This window comes from Dermacentor albipictus, chromosome 8 (genome assembly GCF_038994185.2).
Source record: "Dermacentor albipictus isolate Rhodes 1998 colony chromosome 8, USDA_Dalb.pri_finalv2, whole genome shotgun sequence".
In the NCBI taxonomy this organism is placed as follows: domain Eukaryota; kingdom Metazoa; phylum Arthropoda; class Arachnida; order Ixodida; family Ixodidae; genus Dermacentor; species Dermacentor albipictus.
In genome coordinates, this window is record NC_091828.1 from 124,078,564 (window position 1) to 124,099,275 (window position 20,712).

Genomic DNA, 20,712 nt, shown 5'->3' on the forward strand with positions numbered 1-20,712 from the left:
CTTGCCGATATTAACGATATTATTCATCACTGATACGGAAGAAACTGTTTCAATACACGTAATGTACTCACGAGAAGAAAAAAAAATCGCGTTCGGCGCGCTCGGCTTGCTCCGCCGGCCGCCATTTTTGTTTTGGTGTCCCGCACCCGCAATCTCGCATCCCGCAGCAAACGCGGGGCGAAAAAAAAAAAATTTTTTTTTTCGCGGTAAATTTAATCCGCGTAATGATCGCACCCCTGAATTTGCGTCAATTTTTCTGACAAAAAAAGTGCGATCATTATGCGAGTAAATACGGTATTTGACTGTTGTTTGACTGGACAACAGACTGCCCACGTCTGTTGTCCAGACGTGGGCAGTCCAGCAAGCCCGTGAGGCGGCGTTGAGGCAGGGCCTTGACGTTCCTCCGTGGGAGACCTGAGCCCGGGTCGCGTTAAACCTTGCCGGACGTACAAGAAAGTTGTATCCATCCATGTATGTTTTATGTTTTAATAAAGAAAAGAAAGAAAGAAAGAAAAACTGCAGCACGACCCAGCTGCAACAAGTAATGATAAATCATCTCTGTCACAAGAAGTTTAAAAAATGCAAAAGCACAGATTAAACAAGGCACCTCAGTTGATACCAAACTCACAAGATTGACATTGCTGTCATCTGCGCCATGCCAACAAAGAAGCATGGGTGATCCTATGTATGCTATTGTGTATGTTCATAAAAAATGGTATTGGATTTAGCAATGGCATTTTCATGTTGGAAGCTACTTTACTATACGTAGTCATTCCACAGAAAGCGTTGCAGAGCAAAAAGAAATGTGCTACAAAAAGTGCAAAGTAAACTATCTATGACTGTGCTACAGTAGAATCCTGTTGATATGCTTTCCAAGGCACTGCGGAAAAAAACATAACAGTTGGGAAACCATAGCAGTGAGGAGGGCACAAATTGCCACAGCAACATCATAAATAACTCCGTGCATCTGAATAAATTGGGGGAAAGAGAGAAAAACATTTTATTAGTTGAAAAAAAAGTTATATTAAAAAGCAACCCCAGTGGCTTTTCCAGTGAGGTGCCAAAATTAGGTGAATTGTTTCACTCCTTAATTAGATAGAGCAGCAAGCTGTCATATATAGCTTTGCAGTGTTCAGGGGTCCCTCTTGGAAGGATCCAGTTGTTAATGCAACGATTGAGCTCTGAAGCCAAACAAGGCAGATTCTTCGCAGCGAGGATAGACCAGGACATGTCCATAGCAGATGGCATGCTGTGGCTGGCTCACCCATGCTGCAAGTTCCCCAGGTTGAGTCAAGTTACTTGTCAAGGTATTGGGCTTTGAACGCAGGCGTGAATAGCATGTCAGTGTGCAGATGGACGGAGTGCCACACGTTTCCAGCGTGGATTGAATAAATAAGGGACATGTACTACATTCCATAAAAGGGACCCCTTCCCAATTTTGACGTACTTCAGTGCATAGCACCGCTGTATTGCAGCAAAGCTGAGTTGAGAAAGTAGGCAAAAATTACAACTGTGCCATGACATGCTTATCAGGACAAACGAATGTACACATCCGACATTTAGCACTTTCGAATTTGCCTCTGCACGACTAAGTTTACATGACCGGCGCATCCAAATGCAACGTAAGATGTGGGAAAATTAAAGAATGGCAACGTATCGTAATACAATGTATCATGATTCAGTGTATCACATTAATACATAATAGTCCATGGCCTCTAGGTTGGGACTGTGAAAATGCAACATAGCAGCCAGGTAGAAGCAACATCAAGGGGAACATATCAATGAAGTTCTATTGTATCATTTGTAGCTTCTGTGCTGTTGCCTGCTAATTATGAAACAGAGTATGGTTTTTCTTTTTCTTTTGTCCAGGTGGTGCACTGCTCCAAACTCACGCTAGCTTGCGGAAGGCCTCTGGGTCGGTACGGCTTGACTGCTCGAGCAGCTGGTTGGTGCGTTGCTGCCAGCGCTGCACCTCAGTCCGGAGGAAGCTTACGTCCGCCTGCAAAGCCTCGGCCTGGGCGGCACGAGAACGGACCTCCTCGCGGAGGGGCCCCAGCTCCCGCTCGAGCTGAGCACACCGCCCTTCCAGCTGCTGCTTGCTGTCCACCAGCTCTGTGCGCTCGTCCCGGAGTGCTCGGTTGCTCTCTGTCAGCAACTGCACCATCTCCACCTTGCGGAGAAGCTCTGCATGCTGGGCGTCACTGGTGGCACGGGCCTGCGTGCAGGGTGACCATGTGAACTCGGGAAAACAGCCTTTCAAATAAAATAGCCAAATAATCGGTGTGGGTTCTCTAAGGTGAAGGAGTCCCTAGCAAGCAACTCAAGAGTTCAAAAACCACTCGGAAAAAGCAGTAAGCCTAAATTTGCTTCTAATCACAGCAACCCTCCATGATGGCTCCTTCAGAGTAATGGGAACTAATGTTGAAGGACAGGCTTTTGCCTACTGCAGGAGCCAGAAACATCAGTAGAGCTTGCTGTTGGACTAGTTCATATATGGTGTTAAGAGCAACAACAGTATAAAAAACGGGACGATAAGAAGAGACAGACACAACACTTGTGTCTCTCTCTTTATTGTCCCGGTTTTTTTTTACTTTGTTTTTATTCTTAGTTCAAAACGTGTCACAGCCATCACATTTTCTACATCACCTACACGCACGCACACAACTATTCATCTTAACCAAAACCACCAGTGGGGTGGTCATGAGGTAGATGCTGGCGTGCAATAGACATGAAGTCAGGGTTGATAATATTCTGTCGAGACTAAGAAAAAGATGCAGAGTTCTGCATGTCATGTAATGGATAACCAGTTATCTGTTAGGAAACAGAAGGGGCGCCAAGAGAAAGAAAACACACTCAAACGTGGCAGAGGGTTAAATGAAACTACAACATTATAAAATTTACAGGCATAAGACAGGAATGGCTGAAGCAGGACAGGGGTAACTGCTGAATGGAGATCTCTAGATGAGGCTCCTGTTGTCCTGTAGTGGACTTTTTAAAGAAAGGTCACGATGGTGGTTTTTAGTCATCTTGTGCCACTTAACCCTCAGGCTACATGGAGTTTTTCATAAGTGCAACAAATTCAACTTCTGCCTAAGCAGCACATTACCAGGCTTTAAATTTAAATTCTATTTATCGAAGTTATGTTGCTGCACATTTACCCTTTCTTTTATTTGAAATGTACAATTAAAATTTAGAAATGATAATTATTTAAATTAGGATAACTAGTGTTCCTTAGGCAACATGGCCTCTCATCACTGCCATTACAATCAACATCATGAATTTTTGCGTAGTTAAAAAAACATGAGGGCTTTTTGCAATGGTCAGATATGTCGAAAAATGAGACACACAAGCAACATTGACAGTCTGTAAGCTTTGCCGCGCTATCTGTCGTGTAAAAACAAAACCTGCCCTAACACTTTAACCAACTTTTGAGTTGAGAGTGCAACCAGTCTACGGACGTTTCATATTCATGAATTATCTTGGGTATGAGCAGGAGTGTGCATCGGTGGACAGACAAGTATGCTCAGGCACGACACTTAGAGTTAATAATTTTGCCTCGTACCAGTGCCCGCTCGTGCTCAGTGCGTAGTTCCTGCTGCGCCTGCCGTAGACTGGCTGACCGATGCTCCAGCTGCACGGTGAGCCTTGAACACTCCGCCTCAGCTGCTTCGGCTCGTGCTGCCACCAAGTCTTTCTCTCGGCGCAGAAAGTTCACCACCTCGCGGAGCTGTTCCATGCTGCGGTCCCCGCCAACGGCACCAGCTGCACCGTCAGCTACCGGTGTCTCGGGCCATGTCTTCTGCTGCAGCACCGCCACCTGCAAACAACCAAAAGCAGCGAACAATGGAATTAGGTCACCTCTTCGCAGACTATAAGCGCAGCTTGCCAATCTATGTTGGCTGAAATAGATGAACAAATGAATTTCATATGACGTTTTGGTGTTCTCCTGGAGAACAGTGGGAATTCCTTGTAAAGTCAGCTCTTGTTAATTCTATGCTAACGGGACCAACGAAACTGCAGTCTCTGCAGGCTCGAATTAAACAAATGGCAGAAAAAATGTCAAAACACACTTGCATTACTAGGCAATATTTGCTTTTAAAGTTAGCTTTGCCACAACATAGCGGTATTATGCGGTGAAGCATATTTAGAAAGGTGCCACTGTTATAGCGTGCGTTCCTTTCACACACGCACATGCGCCTTCACAAGTCACAGTATGAGCTCTGTGACACCTGATAAGCTTACTGGCAAGCTTTAGAACTTTTGCTAGACCCTAAACATCCCCTCGACTTTTCAAGTTTTTTATCTTACTGCCCTCATTTTCGCTAGCTTTCCCCAAACACAGATGGTTTTTCTACATTTTTTGACGCACAGCGCGTGTGCGCATATAATTAAGAAATGCGTACTAGGCTTAATTAACGGTTTAAAGTATGAGACACACATAGTGGGCAAAACAAGAGCTTAAAGAGCCACATGATCAGAAACAGCTCTGAATAGTTGCCAGTATGCTTATTAACTGTCTAGGTGCTTGTACTGTTGCTGGAGAATGCGTGCACGCGTGTATAATTGAGGAATGCATGCTATGTAATATGACAATCACCCCTTTCCAGTCTTGGTATGTTTCACCGCATAACATGGCTGTATTGCAGCGAAACTGATCAGTCAAGCTCAAATTATTTGGCATATGCCCATTTTGATACCAAAATAAAAGAAGTTTTGGGCCCACAGAAATGCCTGGGCATCTACCGGTACCTTTGGTCGGGGTCGAATTAACTGAAAAATCGAATTATCCGGAGTAGAGTCAATAGAAGTCTACAGAATTGAAATTGTGTACACACTTTGTTATATTGAGGTTCTAAATTATGGCGTCTATGGAAAAGAACTTATAAAAAGTTAAAATACTTTGTTACATCGAGAATTTTGTTCTACTGAAATTCATAATATTGAGGTTTACCTGTAGTTGATGAAGCCAAGTAGTTTACCATGTCAGTAGTCAATATTAAGTTTATATTTCTTCAAAACACACTTTCTTTGAGCTGCTGCATGAAGGTTTTTGGGTACAACTCCATCAACTCAATAGACTATTGACTCAGTGGCCATTTTTTACTTGAAAGGCTATTGGTGCGAAGGCTTTTGAAGTGCCCATGATACACCGATATTAAACTCTCACACACACGCACGCACCTGAGAGCTGAGCATTTCCATCTGCTGGTGCAGCAGGGAGTTCTGGTGCGACAGCTCCTCGACCCGCTTGGCCAGCGCATCCTTCTCAGCACGTAGCTGCTGTTCCTGCTGAGACCAAGACTCGCGAGCAGCTGTCAGAGTGTCCTCGGCACCCTTGGCCTGCTGCTCCAGTCGAGAAATATCCTGCCGCACTTGATCCAACTGCATGCGGCAATAAAAGTCACAGAGGGCCACTCGAAGGAAAGTTTTAAGTGCTGTACAAAACGCAATAGCAGGTCTGATGATAAGAACGCAGATGATGGCAATGACAACAGGAGCAAAGGTGCAATGATTGCACTGACGATGTGCATGGCAGCAGTGACAATGGTAAAACGACGACACTGACAATGGCATGACAATAAGGAGTATGGAGCAATTATCCTGACAAGGGAACCACAATAAACAGCTTGTTTTGCAATGCTGGACTTTGTAAGAGACAACTTCCCATCAACTCCAACCGAGCAGCTCACATATAAAGAAACAAAGCACTGAATGGGCAAGGGGCAAATGCTTACTTTAGAGAACTTTTCTTTTTTTTCTTTTCTTCTTTTAGGATGGGGGGGGGGGCACACTCAGATACAAGATAATACAGTAAAACAGAATGTCGGCTGTACACACCTCTGCCCTCGTTGCCGAGAGGGCTTCAATGTCAGCCGCATGCAGCAAGACTTCTCGTTCATACTTCTCTTGGGCCTGCATGCCAAAAAAAGCAAAAAAAAAGAAAGCACTGATGAAGTGAGGCTAAATGATATGTGAAACAACAGGAACAGCACTTCTATCTATTAAACTTAAGTCATCACATATATTCATAGAGTAGCTCCTACTAAATGAGCGCTACAGAACTAAGGTTTGCGAGGTCTGATAACTGCAGAAGCGAATGACTAACCTCACAAGCAACTTTGTGAAAATTGCCACAAGCCCAAACCTACTTGGGATAACGGAAACTGCTTACTCTGCAGCAGAATGACAAATGCACACAAGTCCCAAACCTGCTTGACAAGCGAATGCTGCACGTCCTGGTCAAGGACGTGCTCAGCGTCCCTCCGTGCTCTGTCCGCAACCTTGCTCTGGGCTTCGACCAGCTCGTTGCGAGTGGCTGCCAGCTGCTTCTCCAGATCTTCAACCTGCGCAAGAGGGATACAGCGGCGTGTTGCTTCACGAGAAAGGATGACACAACAAGCAAAACAGCTGGGAGCAGTGGTCGTAAAAACAAAGTAACTTGTGGTAATTTTAGCTTACATTATTCAAAATTCTGGTTAAGGCAGAGACCGAACTTTATTTTTTAAGATATCCGGATGAAATTTTCAGGGTACGTTTGCACCCCCGAACTATGAGGAACAGCAAAGTTTCATGAAGATGTGTTTATTAGTTCCAGAGTTATTGAGGCCTAACTAGGTGGTTCATGTGTATGCCTGAGGAAGAGCATGGAGAAATTCCAGGACATCGTAGGAAGCTGAAATTCACTGTGATGATCCCTTGACAGACATCCCAGGGGGCTACAAAGCCCTTTTCCTTCATTTCCCCTCCAAAAAATTTTAACATAACTTTGAATTTGATGCAGCCAGTAATGACCACATTAATCAAAAATTAATTGCTTATTATAAAATAACTGCACTAGCTTTCAAAAAAAGAAGCTTGTTACCCCCCTGGCAACGTCATTCAGGAACAGAATAAAAAGAATGGCACACAAGAGTGGTTCTTAAGGTATCGCCTTTCCCAGCACAACTACTAGCGAAAAAATTATTCCAAGAAAACAAGCTTTAAAGTTCAACACATGTGTTTATTAGAAAGCTCATGCGGAGCATCTAATTAGCCCTTACAGCTTCAGGCACACTCAATGTGCCAGATTTTCAACTGGCGACAGCCGACAGCACAGTTCCGCTGCTGAAAGCGTCTACACAGTCGGCACTCGCTGCGAAAGATCGGAAGTTTGATGCTCATACAAGTCTCATATCGCGCTTCCACGCTCCAAACATCTGCACTGTCTTGGGCAGTAAATGGCAGGAATAGACAGCAGAAGAAAAAGGGGGGGGGGGAGCGCGTAAAACTTCTGCAATGACGCACCTTGGCCTTGTTTTCCTCGAGAAGGCGCACCTTCTCATTGGCCAACTCGTGGCACTGCTGCTCCAACTGAGCCACCTTGTCCTCCAGATCACGCTTTGCTGCAGAGCCCGTGCAAATGCAAATGTACAATGTAATATAAACATGTTGAGGTACCTTTCATTAGACTGTTTCTGGGTCAACGTAAAAACGAGCCCAGAGGTACCAAAATTTAAGGCAATGCCTCGTTGTCGCTCATAAACGGCTTTATTTCTTCAAAAACTGTTTTCAAGGCCTGTCTTGAAATGTACATCATAGATTGCTAATAATGTTAAGTTGCCAAAGTCACAATTATCTGCGATATGAGAGGTACTTCACTATAACAAAAACAGCAGCTTTCAAAAAGTGCACAGATGCAAAACATGTAGCCCAAGCAGCCGCGCACATCTGCATAATGACCAGTATTTCATTTCGCATAGCTACATCATAAGTGATAAGCATATACCTAGCTTCTATGGAATGGTAAATGGGAGTCAGAAAACACCACATTATATCCGGTTATAAGTAGTCCAGGCTGCATTTCACCATGGAATGCATTATGTAACTAATGTAAACAATGGACGAAGAAGGGAACCCACAGGACAAGCGCGCAGCACACAGGGCAATCATTAGATCAGCACTTGTCCTGTGTGCTTCCTTCTTCATCCGTTGATGTTTGCGCGGTTACATAATGCATTCCTATATCGACTACCAAATAGCCCGCCTCTCCCTGTTACATATGCATTTCACCATGTCGTTATCAAAGAGAGAATCACCATTATCATGACTGAGGATAACAAGGTGGGTGGACAGATTCCTTGTTGAGCCGAACCTAGAAGATAAAAAAGAATACCCTCAAGAACTAATGTTAATTCCTTAACTAAATACCCATTTTGAAGCTACCTGCATTTGTCCTTATGCCCCACAAGTAGACAAGCTCGTCAAGTAGCAGCTTTGTGTCAAGGAGTTACCTGACACCTATGGTAATTTTTGTTTATGGAGCTGGCATGCTTCAGTATTTGGGCCGCTATAATACTGAGAAAGAAAAACTGCCTCAAGCATGCGGCATCATATTACCTTATTTGCCAAACGTCCCACAGTTCTGACTAACCAGCACTGCAGGTCAAGCATACATTGTGGAACAACTGTGTGCGTGGCCGGAACAGAAGCTCATCCTCCTTCGTTATAGCCACATGCAGGGTGTACAGTGCCACAGGAGTACGTTATGTTACAGTCAGCTTGTTCCTACCGCACTGCAACTTGTAGTGGAATGATGTGGAGCCCACTCTAGATTGGAAAAGGAGAAAGTATGCCTGACCCGAATGTTCAGGCACTCGCCAGAGAAATTGGAGGCCATTAAAGGAAACACATCAGCGCTTCTGTTGTAGACAAGGTGCGCAGGTGCCGAGGCAGTGCCTGCTATTGCTGTTACCACTGCATCTGGCGCCACGCCTACAAACAAAAGCTGCTTGGGCCAGGTGACCGGCACGCCGCCAGATCTCAGCTGCGCTCTTATGTCCAAAGTGAGAGGCCCCGAGTACACCGAGCTGGTGTACAGTGCTCTGAAAGAACCAGATGAATGTGTTATGTGTGCTCGATTCCGACCAACCAAGTGTAACATGTGCCACCAGAGCACTCTGAAGTACTCGAGAACCAACAGCTGAATTTACCGTAAGGAAGCATCCAACATCAGCAAAAATAGAATAAGCGCACAGCTCTTCTCACAGCGGTGGTAACAGAAACAACTCACCCTGCTGTACCTGTTCCAAAGCCTCACGGCAATGACCACTGAGGGTGTCTTGCTCAGCGAGGCGTGCTTCAGCCTGGGTGCACACCGCCTGTAGGGATTCCGAGTGCTGCTGTACAGCTTGCAGCTCTGCCTGGAGTTCTGGAAGCACGAGTAAATGCAATGGGAATGAAACCCCCATGAACAAGGGTGACAAAGGAATGAAGAGGTACAACAAGCAGGGCTCAAACAGCTTTTGCAGAAAGAATTCCAAAGGTTTATTACAAGGCCTTCCAAGGCCCTGACAAGTAATTGCTCAAATAAATGCTCAATAAGCCTTTTCCGCGTAAACTATCCCCAGCCACCACAAAAAAGACAGCTTTCTATCACCATGATGCGAATCAGATTACGTTAGCTTGACTCTTGGCTCGCGTAAACCTCATGATGATGCATCTGTTAAGTCAGGAATATCCATCAAGTTCAAATTTTTCGGGGTCCAAAAAATCGGCGACTGCATTTCCCCTGTCAGAATACATGGGCCTAGTTTTAGATTTGCAACCTGCCCTTATGCACACAACCAAAAGTGTGTTGCACCGTTTTACTAACAACTAGTTAAAACTGCTCTAAAATTGGTCCTTTTCATGGAAACTAGCGTCCTGCAAACCTTTGGTGTCTACTGTACATCAGCAGGTAGATTGTGGCCGTTTTTCATACCCAATTAGTATGACCAGTCTTTCAATAAACAACCAGGCCCTTTGCATAACTGTACAGAGCATTCCCGTGAAGCAGAGCATTCCCAATGGCAGCACAGTGATTTCTTGCAATTCCTGCATACGAGCACAGTTTGCTTGTCTTATGACGTGAAAAACGTAGGCATGGCTGTCATGATGAGATCATATACAATAGATAGACCCCAGCATGTACATTTAGCATTTGTGCCTTCATTTGAACAATGACTAGTGCCACCATTAGTTGGGCAGTTAAACATTGCAGGGAAGCACACTTGCAAATTTGGCAAATGGTCTATTTAAAGAGGCAAAGCACTGCAGGGGCTCACCTTTGACCTTTTCCTGTGTCTTGGTCAGGAGGCTCCTGAGTGAGCTCACTTCTGCTGACTCAGCTGCAATGCAGAGGAATGTTATCATAACCAAAAGATCACAAGGGCCATGAAAACATCATTAACGAATGCTGTCACAAACTTCGTCGCGCAAAGTAAAAGTGGTTAGCTGCACCATCCGAAATGTTCAACAATGTTGCATATTACATCATAATAAATTGATGCGATATGTACTGCCTCTCAGAGAACAGGCACACAGACCCCAAAGGCCAAAAGCAATGAAATGTCACTTAGGCTAGAGTTATAAATTAGCGGTACTATATACTTTCAAAACTATCTCAGAAAAGCTTCAGGGTTGGTAATTGTTCGGTCCTTTATTATGACCAGCCTTTATAGTAGACGGTGCAGGAACCTGGGGAGGTATTCTGTAAAAGTCCACCTAGTGGACAATTAGTCCACTAGGTGGACCAATCGTCCATTTCGTTTGCTGCTTGAGTGCTGATTGGCTGTGGCACCTCGCTGCTGCGGATGTGCAGCCCAGCCCAGCCAATCACAACTTCAACAGCAGACAAAATAGACACGTCCACTAAGTGGACTCTTACAGAATACGTCCCCAGGTGGTTAATGGATATACCTAACTCAGATTCCCAAAACACGACCTCAAAAATTTTCGATGAGCATCTGGCATCATATGTCTCCGACGTCACGCCCAAGCACCGTGCTGGTTCTCAACATTCGAAGGCCTAAGTCATTTCCAGAGAGCAGTATGGCTGCTTTTTTCTTTCTTTCTTTCTTTGTTTTTTTCGGGGAGAGGGGTATCTTGTCGTAACACATGAGCTCGTACTTTAAATGCAAAATTATGCACAGAGGCTGCTCTAGTACCTAAACAATTTGAAACTAGGCTTTCGATAGAGTCCAAAATTTTGTTGCAGTTGCTCCAGAAGAAAGCAAGGACTGAAGAATTCAGCATAAAACTGCGGAGCTCACCTGAGGCTTCGCTGCGCGCTAGATGCGACTGCTTTTCACAGAGCTGGTAAGAGAATAAAACAAAAAACAGTTTCAGTATAGCAGCGTCAAAACTCGGCATCCACAAGCTTTTCATAATGCTTGAGCAGCTAGATCATTTTCTCATGCAGATATTCCACCAAGTAGCCAAACGAGACATTCCTACAAGCTGTGATCACTACAAACAACGAGCCGTAGGAGAACAGAACCCATACTTCTTGGCGTGCCTGATGAAGCTGTGCATATGCATCGACCAGTTCGTCAGTGGACTTGCGCGACCGCTCCGCCTCCGCCGCGGCACGTTCCTGGGCCTCACGCAGTTGCCTCTCCCAGGCAGCTGCTAGCGAAGCCTGCTGCTCCGCCTGTGCCTCCAGCTGTCGTTGCAGCGACTCGCACCGAAGCTCCAGGTGGGACATCTGCACACAAGTATGACCAAAACTGACACCAGGCGACACTACACAAAAATCACTAAAGACTTGAGCTTGGACCACAACGAATGAATGGACAGCGGTGTGCCTCTATCGGTACAGAAGTGAATGCTTTACACGAGGGATTGTGTTTCAAAAAAACATTTAGACAAGTGTTTTTTTTTTGACGACTCACTGGATGTGGATATTGGCTTTCATGAGCAGTGTGACTACACTTAGAAAGTATAAAAACAACTATATTCCAGTGACATTACGAACAGTATTGCAACTAACAGGCCTACCAGTCATAGACAACAAGATCCTGCATCTGACTGGCATTAACATATCTTTAAACAAACAGCAAGTTGCAAACTCCAAGCAAACTACAGGTCTTGCCTCTATGACCAGGTTGCATGTAGAGAAGCTTCAAGGTTACAGTCATACAGAGTATAAGTCCAATGGCCCTAGTTGCCTAATAATTTATCCTTAGGGGAAGCTTCAAAGAGCAATGATTCATGAGACACATCTCTTTCCCATGTGTTCTTTCCCTTTCCAACACCTTGGGGACGAAAAGGTTTTGTAGTCCGGTTCACTCTGATGAAGGCCAGGCCATGGGTCAAAATGTTAGTAAAATTATAGTACAGTTAAACCTCAATAAAACAAACTTCAATATAACGAAATTCTCAATATAACGAAGTATTTAATTTTTTTAATCTCTTGTCCATGGAACACCTTTTATTTAGAACCTCAATATAACGAAGTATGTGTGTATGCGATTCCAATATAATGAAAATGCTTGCCACCGTCTCGATTTCTGGCACGCGTTTTGGCAGTAGCTGCACATGGCTGCAAGCACACCTGAGCGCACACACAGTCACGCACCCTGCTTTAGAGGTAATTTGCCACATGCGCAAAGAGTTGGTGTGCCAAGACAGCGCATCATCATGTAAGCTGTCTTTCTGCGCATTCAGTATAGGAGGTTGTAAATCTCAAGTTTCAGTGAGCCATTGGAGTGAGAAGCAGAAGAAGCATTCGCTCTCCGCTGCTGGCACTTTTCATGATAGCGTCGTCCCAATGCGGGTGACACTATCAGCCGTTAGGGTGGATCGCGTGAAAGCATGGCTAGCTTTGCTTAATTCATTGTGCAGATGTGAAAATATGGCCGACGTAGCATGAAACCGTATCATTCGTAGCTGACTCCCAAATTCACGAAAAAGAATTGTTTTCTCATTCAAATTTGCTTTTTTTCAATTGTCCAATAATTCAGGAAATTCTGCAGCCCCTTTCCATGCAAGAAAAATTTATCGGCATACTTATTTGCATAAAAGGTCGAATTTCAATAAAACACAATTTTGATATAATTAAGCAAATTGCCAATTTTTCCGAATTCGTGATGTTGAAGTTTAACTGTATTTTTGTTGTTAAACATGAGAATATTTCTTTTGTGATTATTTCTCCAGTTCAGCACACACTTTGTACACACATATACAGTAAAGCCTCTATAATACATACCCACTCAATAATTCCTGTTTAAATATAGCTGCAATGAATCCCGAGCCCTGTCACCATGGATCTTAATGTATTGGATGATCGTTTAAGTCATATTTGTATAACGCATGCAAAATGGTTAGTGCGTAGTAATTACAGTGAATGTCCGATTTTTAGGACTCTCTAGGCACTTCAACAACATCCGAAAAATTGGGAACTACGAAACAAAATGAATGCATGCCTTTTTACTGTCCTGATGGGCTCAAATTGCCACAGGCACATCTGTAAAGGCCAGCAAGTACACTTATTAGGTGTATCAGTGCTCGTACTGTGATAGGAGATGGCGGGTGCACACGTATATAATTAAGGAATACATACCGTGTCTCGTGACAAATGCCCCTTCTCACTCTTGGTAAGCTTCACCGCAATACTTCATGTTTACTTCACAAAGCTGACTTACGAGCCAGCATTATGCAATGCACCATGCTTTCCGGGCTTCGAAGCCATTGGTGAGGGTTAAAAGGGCGAAGTCGGCACCATTGCTAACAGCAGCGAATTGTTTCAATTAGAAACACGGCACCTTACAGCAAGAAACTTGGTAGCGAACATCCAAGTAGCTAGGCCTAGCATTGCCACGGTGGTGGCTACGGCTGCCACCTGATGTGCGTGCGAGAGCGGCAGTTCAAGGCGGCGAGATACTCAAGATAGTGGCAGTGGTGTCTTCGATTAATGCCATTTTGTACCTGCAGTCATGGCAAAATGTCCCGAAAAACAGATGGCAAAGGTTTTTTGCGTCCGAATTTTCGGACGTTCTTATACATTGACATACGCAATACGCATCAGTGCCGCAAAGGAGTCTGAATTATCTGGCATGTCCGAAAAATCCGGCATCCGGAAAACTCAGTCATTGATTGTACTTCATTTTCTGACATGTACAAGCATAGAATCAGTGAAACGTAGTGCACGCAGGCCATAAATAATGAAATTGCACAGCACGGACCTTTCTTGGACTGCAATCGGCAGTGATAGTGGCACCAAAACGTGATACAGGCAAACCCACTTATAAGAACATTCAAGAGACATGAAAATTTCATTGTTCCAACTGATAATTCTTATAACCGGGTTACATGAAAAAATCATAATAGGGGGATAGCAGGGCTGTTGAGAGAAAACTATAATGGCGGAGAAGCCAGTGCCCTTCCCCACCACATTCCTCCATCCAGCTACTGATTGTGTTCACTTGTTAAACTGCTTACTGGGCGTTCCGTTCGCGTGTAACAAGCCGCGGCTGTCGGCAAAGAGGGTCACAGGTTGCAAGGGATATGCGAGAATCGCTGAGGCATCGCTTTGGTGGATCCAAAAGAGGCCTTTTAAAAATTTCGACAAGGCTGACACGGCAGCTTGTCAGCTTGAGAAATCGAGAAGAAACGCTGAAGCAAGGTCGCCACAAGCATCTTGCCACCACTTCTCACTGGCTTGCACAAGAAAAGCCTATGTCTGTCAACCTTGCATGCTTTACGTGAAGTTTGCCAACATCCTTCTCCAAGGCACTTAGGTGCTCCACGTAGTGCAGCGGAAGCTTCCTCGCGAAAATGAAGCACCGGAGGGACTGGATCTTCTGCCAGACTCCGTTGAGGCAGCCTGCTCTACTGCGTCATCGCTGTAATCGCCGCCATCATCACTATCCGATGTGAGCACCAATGAGGCAATGCGAGCACGACGACCGCCTCATTGGTTAGAATTGGCTGTGTGCTTTTTTTTCACTGGCAACATTGTGCATTGCCGATGATCAGCGGGCGGATGTCAAACGAGGCTGAGAAACCACGTGGCCAGGAACGATTTCGACACAAAAGCAAAGACGAACATGAGCAATTAAGCTGTTTGCAGAACTGCGCTGAATGAGGAGCCAGCGAGCAATCTGGAAGCAGTGCAGTTGGCACAGTCCATTCATGTTTCAGTGGGTGGCACGACGTAGAGCCATGGGCACAGCCCATTTGTGTTCGGAGGGGTGGAAGGGTAATATGGAAGTCCGTAATATTCAAAACACCTCACTTCCGAAGTTTTTGTCACAATGTCTAACAACTTTTTGCAAAGAGTGAGTGACAAACATCCAAAGTAAAAACAAACAAAAAAGTTGCAGTTTCACCCAAAAGGCGGAGGATCAATTGCAATACCAAATTAAACAAGATAAGCGCGGCAGAAGCAGCAAGCAAATTGACCTTCGCACAGTATCTCACTTCAATGCTAACTAAATGTCAAAAGCACAACGCATACGAGGCTACAGGCACTGGGTGCACTTTGTCCACATTGTAGATCGCTTTCAACGTACAGTCGCCGTGCTGTAAGCAGCAGCCACCGGATTACAACCTGCTCTCTATCACCTCCACCTGCCTCCTCACCCACCCCCCGCGCCTCAAGTGCAAAAGAAAACAGCGCGTTTCCGCCCTGCCTTCCTCCCTCGTGCACGCAATATTGAGCCGCTATTGACAGCAAGTCAGCTGCCAGCCCGTGTCGACACGGCCAAGGTCTTTTTTGATAAGCCCGATTTTGAAAAAAATTTCCACTAACTTCATCTGCTGTAGCCGATAGTTTGTTGTAGCGCAGTCTGTTAAAAGTGAACTTCATTGCATTAATAAAATAGGTATAACAAACTAAGACTGAAACATGGTCTGTTATATCCAAAAGTCTGTTGTACACGGGTCCATTGTAACGAGCGCAGACTGTATAGATATATATATTCATTCATTCGGAATGTCACGGCAACCAATGGTTCCAGAGGCACATACCCAGTAGCACATATCAGCCCACATTTTTAGGTTTCGCTATCTCAGGGATTACCCCATGATAGGAGGCAAGAAACATACCGAATACGAAAAAGTGGTGGTAACTCTCTAAGAAAGGCTGTCGCTAAAGACCTTACTCACCTTGGCCTGGTCAGCAGCATTACGCTCAGAATCCATACGCTCCAAGTTGAGCTGCAGTGTCTGCAGGTTGTTAAGGATGCGTGCCTGCAAAACAGATAAAACTTATAACTAATAAGCCTCGGCAATATGAGTCCACTGCACTTTTGCACTATGTCCTTCTCAAGAACAGTATATTATGACGATGGAAGAACAGTAAACTCCAACAAAAACATTTTAGTCAATGCTGTAATCTGGTAGAGAGCACTCGTATAAACAACAGATTCATATTTCTCAACCGCAGCAATATACAGGATAATATATGCACATAAATCAGCATAGTAAACAGAGTAACACAGCTTATGCATATAGATCCTGATATATTCAAGCCCCTCATGTAATGTATGCCTAAATTCACAATATACCTATCGATTTGCACAGATAATATTACATGTTATAACAAATGTTTGTTCAAGGGAGACAAATGTGTACAGTCAGAAAGGGTTTCAACACTTCACATGCATTAAGTTCTTTGAAAAACATGGTTGTTATACACTCAAGTTAGCAACAGTTTCTCCTTTGTGAAGTGTACAATGACATACAGTGGCATCATCTCCAATAAAAAAAAAGCTAACACTAGACGTGATGAAATTATAAGGAGCATCTGATTATTCCATCCATGTGCGAGTTTGCAAAATAAAAATAAGATATGGTTAAAGTTCATCGGCAGGAAATCACTGTAGATGTGTTTTTGTTTGATAGAGGTTAAGAGTGTATTTGTGGCAACAACTGTAAGTGCATGCATCTTACAACATGCAGTTGGCAATGCTGATCTACGACATAACTGGAAGACATGCTGCTTTGCTTGGCATTGTTAACTGCATTTGACAAGACTTACCTGGGAACCTTTCTCCTGACGCAATGTCTCCAAGTCCCGCTCCAGGCGCAGGTTCGTTTCACGCAGCTGGTCTCGCTCAGCCCGTGCACTCTCCAAAAGCACTTCGGCCCGGGACGCCACCTCCTGTGCTGACGAGAGTTCCTGCGCAAAAAAGGATGGAAACGAAAGAAGAGGCAATGTTGTTGCACCAGCATCTGAAAAGATTCAATACAGATTTCCTTCACGGTGGACTCTGCCAACATGGATTACCATATTTACTCGATTCTAAGCACTCCCATTTTTTTACAATTACGATGCCCAAAGTGAAGGGGGATGCTTAGATTCGGAAACTCTAAAATGACGCCCTCACCCCCCCCCGCCCCCCTGCTCAAAGAGAAGGGAGCGAGACATAAGATTTATTTGGCAAACATTCAAAAGAAAAATACCTACGTGCAGATAGTGAACCCACCACTTGTGTGGGTTCCCAAAGCAATGTGCGCCTATGATGCAATCGAAACTTGACGAGTGCCACCCATACAAGGCCCATGTGACAACACGCTAATAGAGTTATTGGGGTCGCATCCGGCCGGTTTTGGGGAGGGGCTTAGTTTTTGGCGGTCGGTGCCGTCACCTGTGGTGTAGGGTCGGGACACAGCAACGCAAGACATGGCCGCCTGGATCGGCGCACGGCAGTGCGCCGATCCAGGCAACCGCGTATGCAGTTTTGCATACGAAACACCGTGTATGCAGTTTTGCATACAATTATAGCACGCATGCAATTTTTTAATAAATTTTCTTGGAAAAGAAATCCAAAGACACCTAAGCCTTTTTTATGAGTTGTGCATGCAAAAGCAATGATATCCAATTGAACGCCACTGAGTGGTTCTTCAAGTTATGAACTCCTCGCAGGCAAGCAAGCGTGTTGAGATGCTTGGCACGTTTTGATTTCGCTTTGCCGAAGCGCAGTTAGAATGCAGGCAAGAGCTTGCACTGATAAGGAATGCGATGATAATACAGGCTTCTGAGAGCGAGGGTGATGTGGCGTGACGGCGATGACTTCTCCACTCACGTAACATCTGGAGCGCCAGTGCAGCAGCAGGTGTTCTTTTTTGCTGCTCTGCTCCATTGAGGCGCACACGCGACATGACGTCACAGCTAATGTTGAATTTATCAGCCGTTTTGGTGCTACAGACATCTTTTTCGCTCAATGAGCCTTTTGACGCTTTTGCATCAAAATGTAATGGGCAAATAACATTAGCAGTGGGTAAATACAGTCGACCCTTGTTACAACGAACCGTGATAATCCAGCAAAAAAGGTCTCTTCAGTCTAAAATAGGGGGAGTGGTATGTTGTTAAAAGACGGAGCTTCACATATACCACGGTGTAACCCGTAGGCGATCGCAAGAACAATAAAGAACATGGAAATGAAAAAACACAACTAAATAAATGGGTTTACGCTGTCATCCTACAAGCAGACGCCGACTGCTTACAAATGACAGTTTCCTTGCACTAGAACAAAAGCAAGATTAGGGGCCAGCACAACAGCAAGAAGCAGGTCAGCCAACGCTGTCGTGCTGGTTGACCCGCTTGCAAATACCATCACCCTCGATGACACTAACATTGGCTGCAGTTTGTTTTTTACACAGAACAGTCATAGGTAGAGTAAACTCTAGTCTTAATTTCATCTTTCACAACAAGTGACGACCACTGTCAAATCTACAGCACGAACAACAGCCACAGTATGAGGCAAGTCGCCGTCTGGCTGTCGGTGCACTAGATGCGAAACAGCTCGACCGCAACCGGTCACCTCGCAGTCTGGATGCCGTGAATAGCAGCCTATGTTCTTTGTTGCGCGAATTGATGCGGTGAGAAATAAAGCATTCTCGAAACTATACATCTTGCAATCGATGACAGTTCTTTTTGAAGCACCGCGTGCTACGGATTCACTTCAATGTTGGTAAGGCCTGGCGGCACCTTCAGCACTTGCTAGGGACTGAGCCAAGAGCATGTTGGCGGCACTGAGCCACTTACGTGGTTGTCACGAAAACTCTCCGCCGCCGGGACATTAAGCGACACACCATTGCTGGAACCTTGCCGCTAGTTTATTCATTCTATAAGAAAAGGTGCATTTTTGCAAATTTTGCAAGTGGCCAGAAATAGTTGCGTGCAGTGCAGTGCTGCATGCTGGCATCACTGCAGCAAAGTATGCTGCATTTACACTACACAAAGCTTCCCCAAAAATTTGTCTCTCTGGCTGATAGTTCATTATAGCCGGATCCACTAAAAGCAGACTGTTGCATAGATAATATAGGCAGACTAAACAAAGTAGAGAAAAATGGTATGAAAGTATGTTGTGTGCTGATCCGCTGTTAACGGGCATGGACTGTACGGTAATCAGGCGGTGCTGGTTAGGCATTGCCGGCGTGGGTATCGAGTGGCCCATCATAGCAGGAAGCTTGTCTTTGATATTTGTTCATACCGACAGACAAATTCACGTTGATCCGGCATGAGATCACATGCACAGCCTGCACTGACGGCAGCGCGTGAAGCGGGGCTTGTGGGCGATCAGCCAGCAACTAACCCAAAGACATACTATAGCAAATGTTTGTATCTGTGCATACTGGTAGGAATGGCAAACGCTCGCATGTGGGCAATGTTCCTAATTGATAAATTTGCAGAACACAGAACTGACAGCGTTGTGGAGTCAGGATTGTGCACGTAATATTTGCGCTCTGTGAGAATGCAAATTGCGACAGGCGAACATTTGCTTGAAGTGTCCAAGGAATTGCTATTGCGAGAAAACGAAAGGTGAGTGGCGACACCACCTCAATGTTTCTGCACCATCTTGCCATGACATGACGAATTTTCATGGCATCTACTCACATCTAGTTAATTTTTTTATCAGTAAAGATGAACTATACTGTATTCCAAAAGAGTCAAAGACTGAACCTGGCAAGTTTAGAGAACTTGCACTGCAAGACAATGATCCAATAAGAGAAAATAATTTGAAATCCACGACTTCATCCTGAAGTACTGGTACAGGGATTTCTGCTAGAAATTATAAAAATTGAAGTTTCACCACAATTTTTTCTTCTAATAACCGACTAAATAGAGCTTTGAAACACAACTTCCTTAGTCTTAACTTATTTAGAGCTTTTCTCAGTGTCCCTCTTATATCTGTGACCCTGACGCGTGCCGCAAGATTAACCAACAGAATAACACCAACCTGTCTGAGGGTTGTAAGTGCCTGCTGATGTTGCACCAGGTTGTCGCCCAGGTGGTGACAGCGCTCGCGCAGCGTGGCGGCCTCCTGCTGCAGCGGCTCGAGGCTGTTCTGCGCCAGCTTCAGCCGTTCCTGCACGTGCGTCAGCTCCGCCTCCTTCCGAGCCACATCCAGTCGCAGCTGCAGGGTCTCTTCGCGGGCTGCCGACAGCTGCTCCGTCACCATCCTGCATCGCAATGACGTACAAGCCCACTGTTCTGGAGCGGTGAGGTGACACGAACAACACCATGATATGAACAACGGTTGGTATCATAAAACAATTACGAGCTTCCTCGTGCTATTGAACCTTAATAATACAACAGTCACACCTGCTGAAAAATTTCGATCAATACAGTCAGTCCTGGATATATTGAACTTTAAGGGGATCACAAAATAGTTTGATACAGTCAACGACTCAATCTTTGGATGCCTTCTTGGCACCACCACGTACCACATAGAGGCATTGTAAAATAATGTCCGAAATGTCAGACGCAAGAACCCTTTGCCACCTGATTTTCTCTGCTTTTTACAGTGAATTCAGATTTGAAACTGCATTAATCAAAGCCATCACCATTGCTATTTTCATTATCTCGCAGCTTCACACCAGTGCTCTCGCATGCCGGTCTGCTGGCAGCCGTAGTCACCATCGCAGCAACGCTAGGCCTAGCTCCTAGGATGTCTGCTACCATGC

General features: G+C 44.9%; 1 protein-coding gene across 1 annotated transcript in view; it reads right to left on the bottom strand.

The window, feature by feature from the left end:
* LOC135918332 (nucleoprotein TPR-like) overlaps positions 1 to 20,712 on the bottom strand; it is a 65,558-nt gene that overhangs the window by 5,141 nt on the left and 39,705 nt on the right. The window contains exons 15-27 of the mRNA XM_070524700.1: positions 19,986 to 20,208; positions 16,781 to 16,921; positions 15,907 to 15,990; positions 11,303 to 11,503; positions 11,070 to 11,112; positions 10,083 to 10,145; positions 9,050 to 9,187; positions 7,285 to 7,382; positions 6,210 to 6,344; positions 5,839 to 5,913; positions 5,182 to 5,382; positions 3,563 to 3,817; positions 1,893 to 2,215 (exon numbers count right to left, since the gene is read on the bottom strand). Of these exons, the coding sequence (XP_070380801.1) occupies positions 1,893 to 2,215; positions 3,563 to 3,817; positions 5,182 to 5,382; positions 5,839 to 5,913; positions 6,210 to 6,344; positions 7,285 to 7,382; positions 9,050 to 9,187; positions 10,083 to 10,145; positions 11,070 to 11,112; positions 11,303 to 11,503; positions 15,907 to 15,990; positions 16,781 to 16,921; positions 19,986 to 20,208 (1,980 nt within the window). The remainder of the gene's footprint in view (positions 1 to 1,892; positions 2,216 to 3,562; positions 3,818 to 5,181; positions 5,383 to 5,838; positions 5,914 to 6,209; positions 6,345 to 7,284; positions 7,383 to 9,049; positions 9,188 to 10,082; positions 10,146 to 11,069; positions 11,113 to 11,302; positions 11,504 to 15,906; positions 15,991 to 16,780; positions 16,922 to 19,985; positions 20,209 to 20,712) is intronic.